The sequence below is a fragment of the Bubalus kerabau genome, chromosome 2, assembly GCF_029407905.1.
Source record: "Bubalus kerabau isolate K-KA32 ecotype Philippines breed swamp buffalo chromosome 2, PCC_UOA_SB_1v2, whole genome shotgun sequence".
NCBI classification, from domain to species: Eukaryota; Metazoa; Chordata; class Mammalia; order Artiodactyla; family Bovidae; genus Bubalus; species Bubalus kerabau.
This window is the reverse complement of record NC_073625.1, coordinates 3,523,287-3,538,424: the sequence shown is the minus strand read 5'-3', so window position 1 is coordinate 3,538,424 and position 15,138 is coordinate 3,523,287. Positions and strand designations below refer to the sequence as shown.

The window sequence follows — 15,138 nt, the reverse complement described above, 5'->3', positions numbered from 1 at the left end:
TACGTTCAAACTGGTTCTTCCTTCTTTAGGAAGCTGCTAAACACTAGTAAAGCTTCCGCTGTGAACAAGTCAAAGTTACCATATAACTACTTGGAAAGTAAGCAGCAAGCCACTCAAGTCATTTCAACCATGAGAGCAGTTAACTATTGGTTTTAAATGTGAGATAAGTGGTCCAACAACAAAATAATAATTTAAAAGGTCTAGTAAACAGTAGTTATCTTGAATACTTTCTAAGATGATGAAGCTAAGGGAATTTAAACTCAATTGGCTGTTAAGTGACTGGAAGGCAAGAACTACAGCATATAAGATACAAAACTTACACGATGGCAGCTCTGGCCGATTTATAATTACTATTTCTCATCACTTATTTTTGGTTAAAGAACTATCACTCGGATGGTTAAATTATTCCCTGCCTTCTCTTGTAGTTACTGAGTGTTGAACCTCTAGTTCCCTCCCCCCCAACACAAATACTTTTACAATTATTTAAAGCTGAGACGGTAAAGAATCCGCCTGTAATGTGGGAGACCTGGGTTCAACCCCTGGATCGGGAAGATCCCCTGGAGACTGGAAAGGCTACCCACTGCAGTATTATTCTTGCCTGAAGAATCCCACAGACAGAGCTGCCTGGTGGGATACAGCCCATGGGTCACAGAGAATCAAACTGAGCGACTAAGCACAGCACACAGCATTTACAAGGAATATATGGGGGTAGGGGGCTTCCCTGGTGGTCCAGTGGTTAAGACTCCACGCTCCCCCATGCAGGGGGCACAGGTTCAAGTTCGGGAACTAAGATCCCTCATGCCACAGTGTGGCGAAGAAACCCACAAAAAACCATCCTGCAGTTTGCTCCTCTGCTGAACTCGGCTTGGCTGTTAGTGTCAGCGTGACTATGTTCTTTTTAAACATGTAGTGAATGGATATGAACCTCCACTCTGGACCCTACAGCTCCTCCCACTGTGGCTGTAGTTACTTCTCCACGAGAGCCACTTCTCATGTGGAGATACCAGGTTGGTGCAAATGTGATTCGGACTTGTCACCCCAACAAAACAATGAGCTCTTTGAAGGCAGTGACTATCTTAAATCATTTTATATATATATATATATATATATAGCTTTATATTCTCCCTAATCTAAAGAGGGGAGGGGACGTCTCAGGTGGCCCAGTGGCTGAGACTCTGCTCCCAATAGAGGGGATCCGGGTTCGATCCCTGGTCGGGGAACTAGCTCCCACATGGAACAACTAAAGATCCAGAGCAAACAAATAAATATCAAAAAGGAGATGCTGCCAGCAAGGGGACAGACGGACACGGCGCCCTGAGAAGGACGCGTCAGCTCAGGGGTTCCTGCCCAAGGTGCGCAGCCGGAATCAAGGCACAAGGCAACGTGAGACACTCACATCAAGAGAAAAGCTACAAAAACCCAGATCGAGGCTCTTCAGAAATGGCGATGTCAGCCAAGACCACACACAGAGAAAAAAGGAGCTATCGATTATCACACCAAGTGAAGTGACTCAGAGACAATCTAGTGTCACTAACATGAGGAATCTGAACATGACACAAACGAACTTACAAAACAGGAACAGACTCACAGACTTAGAAAACAAACTACGGTTACCAAAGGGGAAACGTGGGGAGGGATAGGTTAAAAGTTTAGCGTGAACAGACACTCCTACATGTAGAATAGGTAACTGACAAGGACCTACCCTCTAGCACAGGGAACTGTATTCAATACCTTGTATTAGGTTGGTGCCAATGTAACTGTGGTTTTGGACCGTGGATTTTAAATCATTGTAACTAGGCTCAAACACATCCTTATCAATCAAAATAGAAGCCAGTACAATCAACAGATTTTTGCCAACAAAAAATAACTTTGTTTATTCCCCAGAGCATAAAAATCTGTGCTTCGGGATTCCGTGAACCCTTGGAAATCATTTTCTTCCTCCTGCTGATTGTGAAAGAGTTTTCCCTGCAAGAAGTTGTCGCGATGCTTGAAGTGATAGTCGGTTGGCGAGAGTGCAGGTGAATGTGGTGGATGAGGCAAGAATGTGGGCCACTCTGTGCTACGTGCGGTGAGTGTCGGATGGAGAGAATCGGGCCCTCTCTGAGGACCAGTGCCGGCTGCAGGCATCACCATTTTCGGTGCATCTCACCAATTGCTGAGCGTACTTCTCAGACGGAATGGTTTCACCAGGATTCAGAAAGCTGTAGTCGGTCAGGCCGGCAGTAGACCACCGAACAGTGACCAGGACCTTCTTTTGGTGCAAGTCTGGCTTTGGAAGTGCTTTGCAGCTTCTCCGTCCAGCCACTGAGCTGGTCATCGCCAGTTGTGTAAAATCCACTTTTTGTTGCACGTCACTGTTGCACTGGATTGAGAAATTGAGTTTTTGTTTGCAGTCAGCTCATAAGGCACCCACTTACAGAGCTTTTTCACCTTTCCAGTTTGTTTCAAGTGCCAAATCACCATAGAAAGGTTGACATTGAGTTCTTCGGAAATTTCTTGTGTAGCTGTAAGAGCATCAGCCTCGAAGATCTTCCCAGTTGGCTGTGGTCAGCCTCCGCTGGCCGCCCACCGTGCTCATCTTCAAGGCCCTTGTCTCCTTTGCAAGACTTCTTGATCCACCCCTGCACTGTGTTAGCAGTTCCTGGGCCAAGTGTGTCATTGATGTTGCGAGTTGTCTCTGCTGCTTACAACTCATTTTGAGATCGAGTAAGAAAATTGATTTTATTTTTTGTCTAGCATCATTTTGTTAGCAAGTAATAAGTCATTCGCAAAAAAAAAAAAAAAAGTAAATTGAGACATGCACATTAAAATGATGTATCACATAACCACATTTAAGAATGTGTTCCAGTATCAAATGGCAAAGCTCAACACTGCAAAACCACAGTTACTTTTGCACCAACCTAATTCTACCACTGCATCTACAAACTGGAAAATGCTTTTAAAAAGATGTAGCAGAACTCTTATCTTTGGAAGAAAATGACTTAGATTATCTAACCTTTTCTAAGGCACCTCAGTAGTTATCCTGCAAGGCTGTTGGATTAATTAAGAGTAACATACCGAGCCCAGTTGGTGCTGGGTAAATGAAACCAACGTGTTCAGTCTGCATTACCTCTAGATTGTTTTAATAGTAAAAGATCTAGCAAGAAGAAAAACTACCAAAAAAGGCAAAAGAAAGGAATGATGCAGCAGTGTTGGTGGTTGTTTTAATATTGTTTATTAGCACAGTAACAAATGCAGACTTGAGTAGTCCACAACATAGAACCAATCCACTGAGCAACCTACTCCACGCCTGACAGTTAACAGCTTAAGGTATTTTACTACAGGTTTTCAAAAGTCCTGATTCAAACCTCTCTCTCTTCACAATAAAGTAGATTGGCATATAAAATAAAATACATAACTACTCATTTTCTATATTGGTGTCCTATAGCCACGTGTCCATTTTATATATGAGATGACAGTCTCTAAAAGCTGTTAAATATCAATGTTCCCTTTCAAGGAGGGAAAACAAATTCCAATTTTTCAAAACAAAAAAGTGTGTAGTCTTGGAAGGACTTTACATAAATGGCCATGTGTAACCTGTACGAAATTAAGCTGTTTTAAATTTATAGTCTACAAGCAACTGAACCCAAATGTCTATTCTTCTCTGTACTGCATTTCAGCTAATATTGCAGAACTAATGACGGTTTTTAAAAGTTGCTATTACCAATTCTGTCTACTGTAGCAAGATACCTTAAGTTACAACAAAATCTTAAGAAATAAGACTGAATAATATCTGTTATAGAAATACCCTACTCTTTACCAATTCCCACCCTCCCCCCCACCCCTTCAAAATCATAAGCAGCTCTCTCTGTGACAGACAAATAATGTAAAGAACTGTGAAAACCCAGTTTATGTAGCGTATCTCTTGGTCCACTGTCTGGCCATTCTGTCATGCTCTGCTCTGTTGGTCATATACTGAGTGGCAATACTTCCCACCAAGGGGTCGGCTGGAAGAGAAGAATGCACATTACTTTGAGGGAAGGAAAAGGACATTTCAATCTTAGCCAGTAGGTCAGTGCCAGCCTGGGAGAATGTGGACAGGTGGCTGTCATCAAACCCCTCCTCCATTCTGGATGCCTTTCCTTCCAGACTTTCCTCTCCCCCCACCACAGGGTTTGCTCCTCCGTGTCAGGGTCCGGGAGGCTCACGGCCCTGACTGCCCTCAACACCCAGCTCCGTTCACAGGACCACCTTCTGCTCAACGGCACCACGGTCTCGACACTGAACACGGTGAGGCCCTCGAGGCTACTGCAACATCAAACTATTGACCTCTCCACTGTTTACCCAGAAAGGGCCAAAGCTGCCAGGTCGAAACCTGTACTTTCAGTTAAGCAGTGCTTCTCTGAAACCTAAACAGAATCTTTAGTAATTAAATTTGTATTTGGCTTATCTAGAAAAAAATTTAGTTAGAGGAAATGAAGGTTCAGAAAGCACCAGAGTCTGGTCATCACTAAGTATACAGCAGGGAACCACTGTGCAGTTAGGGGCAGCCGCAGTGGACCTGCAGGCAGAGGGCAGGTCAGACGCAAAGACACAAGCATGTCGTTTCAGGAGAACTTCGTGGGAAATATGCAAAAGCAGAATAGAAATAAATAAAGGAGGGAATGACTAAAAATGTAAAAATCTAAGGCAATCTGATATGAAGCCTGCAGATTAAAACACCTTGTTCCTAGAGCACATCAGCTGGGGAAGCAGCTGCGTTTTTCAACAACTGTTGACTAGAGATTTCTTTGAAAAACAATTAAGTTTTTCTCCTTAGAAAGCTTGTACAAAAATAAAATCTGAACTTTAGAAAACCTTAGTTTAAATGGAAAAACCACTATTTCCCAGGTGAGGAGGAATAAAACAAGGTAAACGGCCATAAGCTTACCAGGATTACAGTCTGTGAGAAGTGAGCAGATAGAAAGAAGGACTTTAGAAATGGTTAGTGCTGGGCTCCAATTATCTTTCAAAATGTCCAAGCAAATAACTCCTTGACTGTTAATATTACAGTGATAGATTCTTGTCCGAAATGTAACCTAAAAAATAAGGTAGTGTTAAATGAAATTTAAACAGCAAACAATGAAACTTTACTAAAAAACCTTTTCAATGAAATGGCTCTAATTAAAACTTTTAAAGAAATAGACATTGGTTTAAAAAAAAAAAGTGAATAAAGTAACAACTTAAAAAGGCCAGTAAGTGTTAAGAGACTATTTAATAAAATTGAGATTAGAAAGTATTCACAGATACAATCTCATTTAAGAAGTAATCACCAACAAAAAGCAAAGTAACTTCAAATTTTCCTTTTTTTCCTCTTAAACTGAACTATAGTTGATCTACAATTTTGTGTTAATCTCCGCTTTTCAGCAGTGACTCAATTATACATACATACACACAGACACATATAAACAGTCTTTTTTTTTTTTTTTTTTAAATATTCTTTTCCATTATGGTTTACCCCTGGAGGCTGGATATAGTTCCCTGTATGTTTCTTGAATTCATCTTTAGCAGTTTTAATGTACATATTTTCCTAACGTTTTAGAGTTTGAATAGCTAGTCGTTTGCTGACCTCTTGTGTTAGCTGGTAGAACTACATGGCCTCAAAGCAAACTTCAGCACCTTATTCAAACACCGTAGTGGGAACATGAAGACAAACAGCTTAGCAAACACTGATCACACACCCAAAAGGCTGAAAAATGGATCAGCAGATGCGGTTTGTTTCTGCTCATTTCTGACCTTTACATCCGATCCTGCAGCTGTCTTGCAGGCCTACATCACAGAATCCACTTTAACTGTTTCCGGGGGTGGAGCCAGAGACGGGCAAGAACCACAGCGGCAGGCAAAGCAACATCAGCCACTCGAGGGTTGTTTTGTCCGCTCTCTTAGTTTTCACTTGTGAAATACAATGGCTCTGCTTCCGACTCTGAAGAGGCCCTGAGCCTCCCAGGGGACAGTGACTGGCAGCCCCCACCCTGGAGGAGAGCCCGCGCCGGGGTCTGAAGGGCCCGAGGGAGTCCGAGGCTTGGTCGGTAGGAGCGTCTCCAGCTGCCTTGCTCTAAATATGGAGCACTTCAGGGATCTGCATGTCATCCGCGCCCTGGGGCCACGCTAACAGGCCCTGTACTAGTCCGTGTGTGGAGACCGTGACCCTGTTTTTATTGGTTAGAAACTTTTCTTGATGAGTGGGGAGTGGGGAAATAGGAGATTACTTATGGGGAGATGTGCAGGATTTTAAGCCCCATGGAAACACACTCAGAAATGGTCTTTGCCAGAAGAGGCAGTCAACCCAAAGACGTGTTTTATGTTCAAATGTACTTAAGAGATTTGTCAGAAACTGCTTTTTGTGGTTAAAACCCTCATTTTAAAAGCCGGATTCATCTTTCATAGGAATATCTGAACTTCAGCGTCAAGTCGGGGGAGCCCCTTACCTTTGGAGGCTTGAAGGGGTACTCCGGTGTGAAGGTGATATCGAGGAAGAACACGCCGCCCTCGTACACGGAGCCCGGGGGCCCGAGGATGGTGGACCTCCACTCGTAGATGTTGTCGCCTTTGGGGCCAGCGCTGCGGACAACACACGGCGGTGAGAGGGCGCCGGCAGCCCGGCTCCGGCGGCGCAGCCCGTGAGGGCCCGTCACTGCGCCCGCTCCCGGTAACGTGGGCGCTCCCGGCCTCGCCGGTAACATGGGCGCTCCCGGCCTCCCGGGTAACGTGGGCGCTCCCGGCCTCCTCGCTAACGTGGGCGCTCCCGGCCTCGCCGGTAACGTGGGCGCTCCCGGCCTCCCGGGTAACGTGGGCGCTCCCGGCCTCCCCGCTAACGTGGGCGCTCCCGGCCTCCCCGCTAACGTGGGCGCTCCCGGCCTCCCGGGTAACGTGGGCGCTCCCGGCCTCCCGGGTAACGTGGGCGCTCCCGGCCTCCCGGGTAACGTGGGCGCTCCCGGCCTCCCCGCTAACGTGGGCGCGCTCCGCAGAGCACAGGCCCCCGTCCTCCAGACCCGCGGGCGCGGGCCTCCAACAGGTCTCCGTCCAGGAACACGGGGAGGGGCGCCGAAGCCTCCACACCGGCCCGGCTGGGAAGGAGCCAGAAACCCTCTCCTCCGTGCACTGCAGGAAACGCAAACCACACTTAAAAGAGAGAAACGCCTCTCAGCACACAGAGCTCTTCAGAGCCGCGTCACCTCTGGTGAAAGCGTCATTTCTGACCCTCTGAAGGGGGCTCTTCCCCATTTCTTCATAATATTAAACAGAAAGGAGTCCCACAGGTCGCAGTTCTCTGAACAGCGTCAACCATGCATGGGCGGCGGGGGACACGACGACCCAACACGCATGCCGCAGCCGGGCAGCCGGGCGTGGGGCGCACGGGCAGGCCGGCAGGCGGGTCCTGGGACGGCAGGGGCGCGGGTCGGCCCGGCGCGGCGCGTGCTTCCCAGAAGCCCCCGCGGACCCGCGGGGTCGCCCCACAGGACAGTGACCCGTGTTTCAGAAAGACAGGCGCCTGGAGGCACCCACACCCCCGGGAAACGCGAAGACCGGACGGGCTGGTCCCGTCTCTCCTCCTCTTCCCCGCAGAAGGCGCGTGACAGGAACGAGTTCCGCATACAGGCCGCGGAGCCCACACCCGACGGGAGCCTGAGAGCCGCGCTCTCCGCGGGTGACGCCGTCTGAGGAGGGTTCTGCATGTCGCAGCCGGACAGGAGTGTGCGCGTTAGTGGGAAAGAGAACCGCGTCTGTCTGCAGCCCCACGCGCTGTTACACGCCACCACCATTCCCGATCACTGTTCTGCTGCTCAGTGCCCGGTACAGAGAAAGCAGGCGAAATGCGATCCAGATGGCTGTTATCAATCACAGTTGGATTGAGGAGTTCCCTGGAGGTCTAGTGTTTAGGATTTGGTGTTTTTACTGCCACGGCCTGGGTTCCATTCCTGGTTGGAAAACTGAGATCCCAAAAAAGTAGATTTGCACACGCCCCAGAGTTCTATAGACCCCTGCTACTCAAAATGGGGTCCCTGAACAAAAGCAACACCAGCATCCCCCAAGTGTCTGTTAAAAAAGCAGACTCTGAGGCCCCAGACCTACGGCAACAGAATCTGCATCTTAACACAGTCCCCGAACAATGCCTGAGCACATCAGAGTCTGAGAAGGCGGCTGTGGAGAACACAAATGGCAACAAATATCAACTCCACTTTCCAATCTTCTGTAACAGATTCAAATGACCTGTTATCTAGGTCTCTCCTCCTCCATCTGTACTTCTTTGCAGTAAAAAAACAAGTATCAACACTGGTGATGCTTAGCTCTGTTCAGTCTGTAAGATCAATAACCAAACACAGAACTGAGCAAGTGCTTACAGGAAGAGATCTGCCATCAAATCTATGTTCCCTACAAACATATGACTCAAAGTCCATTCGTAATTTACTGTCCTTATGCTAAGAAATTCAAGATGAATATGAGAGAAGAGCAGGAATCTTTTCTCAGTTGACCAGAGGGACGCCTCATCCCCCACGATCACTCGCAATAGACATCGCTCCAGGGACGAAAGCAACCTTCTTGGTGACAGCTACTGAACACATCAGAGGAGTTTTATAAAAACAGACCCAAACCATGCCGTGCTGCGCCCCTTCGGAAAACAGTGACCTTCTAGACGCAGGGCGCCAGGCCGATCTCCTCACGGGCTCACACGGTGGGGCTGCCTGGGGTGCCCTTCAGCACCGTCCCTCGGGAAGAACTTCCAGACCAAGGACCCACCTAAAGGACTGCCCAGGAGAGCCGGGGTCCATGCAGGAGCTCACGTCTGTGTACCCAGGCAGTCACTCTGGAACAGGAAGTCCAAGCAGGGGGCACGCTGTCCTGCACAGGAAGGGGAACTCACTCAGACAAACGCACATGGAAAACACCACGGTCCACGTCCACCAGGGGAGGGGCCTTCCCGCAAAGCCCCCAAGGCTGGCTGCACCCACACTGAGGACACAGACCTCCCATCTTCCGCAGGAGAGAGCAGCCTGTCAAAGGCACTTCTTGACACACTCTTCATGGAGCATGGGGCTGATCTGGGGCCTGCAGGGGCCTGCAGAAGCTGGAGAGCTCATTTTTGAAACGTGTTTCCAATCAGAAAAGCCTTGTCTGTGGATTAAACTGCTACAAGCTACGTGGGTGCACAACCTCTCTCACATCAGACTCTAAGTCTCTAGAGAGTAATTTCCTACATACAGTACAGGTTTGTTGGCCTGATAGCAATGAACACCTAATTAGCTGGTCAAAATATATACCACTGTTCAGGATTATATGACAGTGTTTCCAAGTTAGGTGAAATAACAAAATCCCACAAAAGCTCAATCTTGCCCACCTAGCCATCAGCTGTAGTTTTATCTTACATGCTACTGCTTTAGGAAAAAGCAACATCCAGTCCTTCCAGAAATTCACATTCCAATATCAAAAAAACTTAGACACCGAATAAGGACACAACTTTTTAAAGAAAACTATTTTAAGACAATTTGAAAGAGACTCCAGCAGGGACACTGAAAGAACTGCAGGCCTCAGAAATCAAGGCCCTCAGAGGTCCCTTCCTCTCAATGAGGGGCAGCTGAGTTTTTAGAGCTTTTGGTTAACTGAGCCCAGAATCGGGCTTTAACCTCTGAACTACCGAGTAAAGAGTGACGGCAGGCATCAAGCATGTGAAATGACAAATTAGCCCCAAATGAAGGGCCTAAAAAAAATCGGATTGCAGAGGACAGGGGGGACAACACATTGGAAGGATCACGGAGAATTAGACAATCAGCATGCCCAGAGTCTCAGAGGCCGTGTTCCTATACGGTGTCAAACAGGTAGCTATTCAGGATTAAGGTGGACCAGACAATAGCTCTTTTCTGCAGGAACCAGACAAGCCTAATTTGTTTTATTTTTCCCAGAGAAATTGAGAGAAATGGTCTGAGCAGGTCAGGCTCTCAGGCCGTTACCCCTCTATTCCCACTGAAGCAGCCAGAGCCAGGGATCAGCCTTGGAGACCTGAGTTTTCAGGTGCAGTGTTCACGTCAGCATCTAGAAAACTACTATTTGAGTGAGGACTCCTGACCCCCGGAACAACACGAGTTTCAACTGTGGGGGTCCACTTATGCACAGATTTTTTTCAATAGATACATTGGGAAATCTTGGGCGGATCTCTAACTATCTGAAAAAACTCACAGCCTAATTGCATAGCCTAGAAATATCAAAAAATTAAGAAACAGGTATGTCATGAAGGCATAAAACCAATGTAGGCACACATACCACGGGCCTCCCGGGTGGCGCTAGTGGTGAGAGCCCGCGCCACTGCCAACGCTGGAAGGCCTAAGGGGCGTGGGTGCAATCCCTGGGTCAGGAAGATCCCCTGGAGGAGGAAACGGAACCCACTCTGCTGTTCTTGCCTGGAGAATCCCGTGGACAGAGGGGCCTGGCGGGCTACAGTCCAGAGGGTCGCGAAGAGTCAGACTCGACTGAGCCACCTCTATGTATGTATGTATGTATGTATGTATGACTGAGCAGACATACAATATACAAAATATATGTTAATCGATGGTTGTTATTGGTAAGGCTTCCGGTCAACAGTAGGCTATTAGAAGTTTTGGAAAGAGTCCAAAGTTGTACTTGGGACCCCCGATCCCTGCACTGTTCAGGGGCTACTGTAAGTAGAAACCAGCGATTAGTCGGGCTCTCCCTGGGGCAGTGGAGCATAGCCCGCTTGTCCATGGAGACGATAAGCACCCTGCAGGTCAGTGAGAGGCAGCCGGTGGAGACAGAGCCTCCTGTTTAGACTTCGGTGGGTGGGGGTAAGGCACACCTGTTAATACGTGCACCCTCCAGACATTCAGTGCTGACCCTCAACAGCAACAGGGCCACAAGGAGAAGCTACTTACTTACAGACACCAACATCTTCAAAAAGGAACTTCCCGGGCTCTACTCGGTTCCAAGACAAGACTCTAGAACATACCTCTGGCTACAGAGCCCTCACTGAGGTTTCCCACCACTCACACTGGCCGTCTGTGCCACCTCCACACTGCAGGCGGGCGAGCAGGGAGCCGTGGGCAGGGGGCACAAGGCCCAGCCTTGCCCTTCCAGAGTCAGAGGGAGACCTGCCTCAACTGTCTCGCAGCAGCGGACTTTCTGGGTCACTTATTATGTGGTGTGAATTCTACAATTATTTTAATTGCATTGTTTAATAAAGCATTTATTTAATATTTAAAAATTTTCACTGCCCTTGAAAGTACTCCAGTTTGGCTCGTTTGTGGCTAATCCACACAGAGGGGATCTGAGACCGCATGCCCGCACCAGGCTGGGGCTGGCCGGCCAGGCTACTGATTCCTCTCCTGCGTGCCCTCCTGGGCTCTGAGCAAACGCCCCATGCAGCTGCTGCACGTCCACAGTCCAGCCCCTACCGCTTTCCTCAGCACAGACCCAGGGGGATTTGGAGGACAAACTCGCCCTCAGCTCGAGCTGGCTCTGACACCATCAGGGAAGTAAGCAGACGAGCAGTATCCCGAGTCCATGCAGCAGTCCACAGGTCAGAGCTACCCACAGCCCTGAACCACCATCCGCCTCTTCCCCCTGCAGCTCTCACACCTGCACCGTGGAGCTTTCCTGACAGGATGATCTGAGGACAGTCAGTGCAGAAGCAGAGAGAATAATACAGCTGCTGCCTTAAGTCTGACACTGAAGCAATCTGCAAATATATAAAACAGTGCCACTCATCTAGGTTTTTTGGATTTGGAAAATCAGAGTTGCATGTTAACATGTCCTGGGTTATTTCTAAATGAACTTTTTTTTTTTTTTAATGTTTCAGCTCTAATCTTGAATGCAATAAAAATCCGTAATTATTAACCACATGAACAAAAGCTCTTGCTTATAATAATTTTTAAAGGTATAATGGGGTCCTGAAACTTCTTTAAAAACTTGAGAACTGCTGGGTAAATTATTTTAAAATCATATTAACACAACTGGCTAACCATTAAAACAAGTGTTTGATCTTTAATTTCATCAGGTATTTAATACAAACAAAACCTTAGAAGTTTGAACAGGAACTGGAAGAAAATATGTGTGAGGGTTTTCTACCTGAGGGTGGGGACATGTCATGCCAAGCCCTGCACAGAGGCCGCCGGCGCCTCCGGGCAGCCCTCAAGCCTCGTCTGGGTCAGCTCCCAGCGCCACGTGGTGCCTGAGAGAGGTTCCTCGTGACTGTCACAGGCAGGAGGTGCGGCAGACGCTCCCTGCAGCGAGCTCACCGCACAATCCACAGACCCCCACACTCCTCCCCCAGGCGTCTGGTTCCCACCCCTCTGAAAGTGGACCGGGGGCAGTCTGCGGGACTCCCCAAGCTAGGGCCTTTTTAGAGGAGGGGGTCGTGCCCTCCCCCGCTGCCGCCTGACTGCGGCAGAGACCCTACAGCAGGTGCGGGGGGACCCTGTGCAGAGACCGCAGGGCAGGCGCAGGGCAGGGGGACCCTATGCAGAGACCGCACAGCAGGTGCAGGGGGACCCTGGGCAGAGACCGCATGGCAGGCGCAGGGCAGGGGGACCCTATGCAGAGGCCGCACAGCAGGTGCAGGGGGACCCTGGTCAGAGACCACACAGCAGGCGCGGTGGGGGGGACCCTGTGCAGAGACCGTATGGCTGGCGCGGGGTGGTGGGGGGGACCCTGTGTAGAGACCGCACGGCTGGTGCGGGGGGCCCGGGCAGCCCCGGCACCCCGCTCTGCCCTTGGTCCCCGACGGGTGGTGACAGGGAGCCTCAGACAACTCCAGCCCCAGACACACTGCGTGGCGGAGGTGGTTTTGCACCCTTTAGGATGTTCCTGTCAGGCAGGGATAAACTGCGGAAACACCCTCCAACAGCCGCCTCACCACCAGCTGACGGCTGGGTGGGTCGTGTCCCCGGCGCATCCCGAGACTCTCGCCTGGTGGGCTCTGGCCAGGAGGCATCCTTCGTGGACAGCCCTTCCTTCCCAGGCTGACTCCCGCCTCTCCCTCCATTCCTAACACTACAGAAACAGCTTGCGTTCCAATTCTCAAGGGCCTCCTTCTCGGGGAACCAAAGCTGAGACACCAACGAAGTTACACAGGGAAAGACGAACAGATGTGATGATGGCAAAGCTGAAGACCCTTCGGAGAAGGAAGTCATGACAGCTTATCAAGGGTGGGCGCAGAGAGCCCGGTACAAGACAGGGTTAGTACCTCGACTTCAGAAGAACGTTCAAAGTACACAGGCGCTAAAAGAAACCCGTGAGGCCAATAAGCAGATTCCCAATCTTATTTAGACTCAAGGAAATGCAAATTCAACACGAGGCACATCTCAGCCTGTAAGGACTGGCAAAGATTCAAATGACTGACCGGCTCCGTGTTAACTGCAGGAGGAACAGGCGCTCTCCTCCACTGCTGTGGACAGCGAGTTGGCAGTCTGTGATCAGATGCACCTTATTCAAATATAAATCCAGGATACCCTTTGACACAGAAATTCTGCTTCTCAGAAATTAACCTAAGGGAATGAGTGGACACGTGTGCATGGCTATAATATTAGGATATTTATAAGGACCTTATGTGTGATAGAAAAATACTTGTAATGAACTAAATTATCACTAGGAGAGACGTTAGAGAGACCACGGTACAACCATATAAAGGTAGACTCCACAGCTCTTAATAGAGATGAAGCACACATCCTGCGTAAGATTGAAAGAAACCCATAGTGTAGTGTTAACTGAAAAAGCAGGTATGTAATGGTATGTAAAGCAATCTCATTTTTGTAAGACATACCATACAGCCAAACTATAACAGTGGTTATACCTGAAGGATGAGGCAGGGGATTTACCTTCTCCTTCAAACAGATCTAAATTACTGGGATTTAAAAAACAATCATGTTTAACTTTCACAATAACGTGTGTTTCCATTTTACAAAGAGTAGACGACACGGAATCAAACCCACTGATGAGAGAGAAAGTATCAGAGAAGGTGAGTCATGTGGAGGTCCTGGGTAAACAGGATTTCTGAGCAGAAAACCAGCGCTTTAAGGGTTTCAGGGGTGGGGGTACTCAATCCAGGCTACGGAAGCCCAGTTTTCATAGACGGTGGTTTAGAACAGAGTCACCAAGGGGTGGAGAGAAGATTTTGACAAGCTCATTCCTGTGCCAAAACCTAAATACGTTTTCCTTGGGGACCTCCTGACTCGCTGCATCTTTGGGTGACAACGTGAAACGGTCTTTCACACGAAGTGACTGTGGCCACTGCCACCTCTGGCCCTGTGACGAGGCCTCATGACTCTCAACACGGAGCCTGGGGAAGCCTGGGACTCTCCCCCTTCAGCCTGGGGCTCCTTACCGCTCCCTTCCCCACCCTGCCCCCTGTGTGGAGTGGAGAGAAGGCTCAGTGCCATGCCAACCCAGGAGGCTCCAAGAGCAGGAAGCGAATCCTTTTCAAATCAAGGCAGGGGACCTGACAGGCCACTCAGCAGACACGTTAAAAACGTCAACTGCCAGCTGAGACGATCTGCTCACATCACCGAAATAATCTGCTCACATCACCGAAATACCTATCTACTCGATTCAGCTGAAGAGTCAAAACATGCAAGACTTGGAAGCGGGTGCATTTAATTTTATGTAATGTTATGCCTCAATAAATTAGATAAAAATTTCTCCAAGTATAATAAGCAAAATAAAGTTTGAATTCAATTCTCCAGGATTTATTAGGTATCAGTTTGTTCTGACCTAACATATGCACATTTAAAATATAGTTCTAAGAATCAACCGAAATCAAAAGCAGAACAATATCCAACATTTGCAGAGGAGCGTATCATTTCATAAACTTTGAATTCTCTGATCTTCACCCAAATCTTTCAGATCAGGAAAAGTCACATTATCCCCATCTTAAAGATGGGGAAACAGATTCCAGAGGTGAAGTAATGTGCCTGAATGACGAAGTCCTAAACGGGAAAGTCCCGGCTCTGGAAACGGCAGCCTAGGCTTTCCTGCTAACACGTTTCCTACTGCGTGTTTTCTTTCCGCTATAATCATGGAGCTTCTGATAAAACTGCCTCCAGACTCACACCACTTTCATCTAATCACACTTACCAGCCTGCCTCTGCTACCTGCTGCTGCTGCTGTTAAGTCGCT

General features: G+C 48.5%; 1 protein-coding gene across 2 annotated transcripts in view; it reads right to left on the bottom strand.

Annotated features, from left to right (window-relative positions):
• Positions 1-3,191: 3,191 nt before the first annotated feature.
• UBE2E1 (ubiquitin conjugating enzyme E2 E1) overlaps positions 3,192-15,138 on the bottom strand; it is a 64,678-nt gene continuing 52,731 nt past the window's right edge. For both annotated transcript variants that reach the window (XM_055566885.1, XM_055566886.1), the window contains 3 exons: positions 6,447-6,579; positions 4,910-5,057; positions 3,192-3,986 (listed from right to left, as the gene is read on the bottom strand). In XM_055566885.1, the coding sequence (XP_055422860.1) occupies positions 3,889-3,986; positions 4,910-5,057; positions 6,447-6,579 (379 nt within the window). In that variant the 3' untranslated portion in view covers positions 3,192-3,888. The remainder of the gene's footprint in view (positions 3,987-4,909; positions 5,058-6,446; positions 6,580-15,138) is intronic.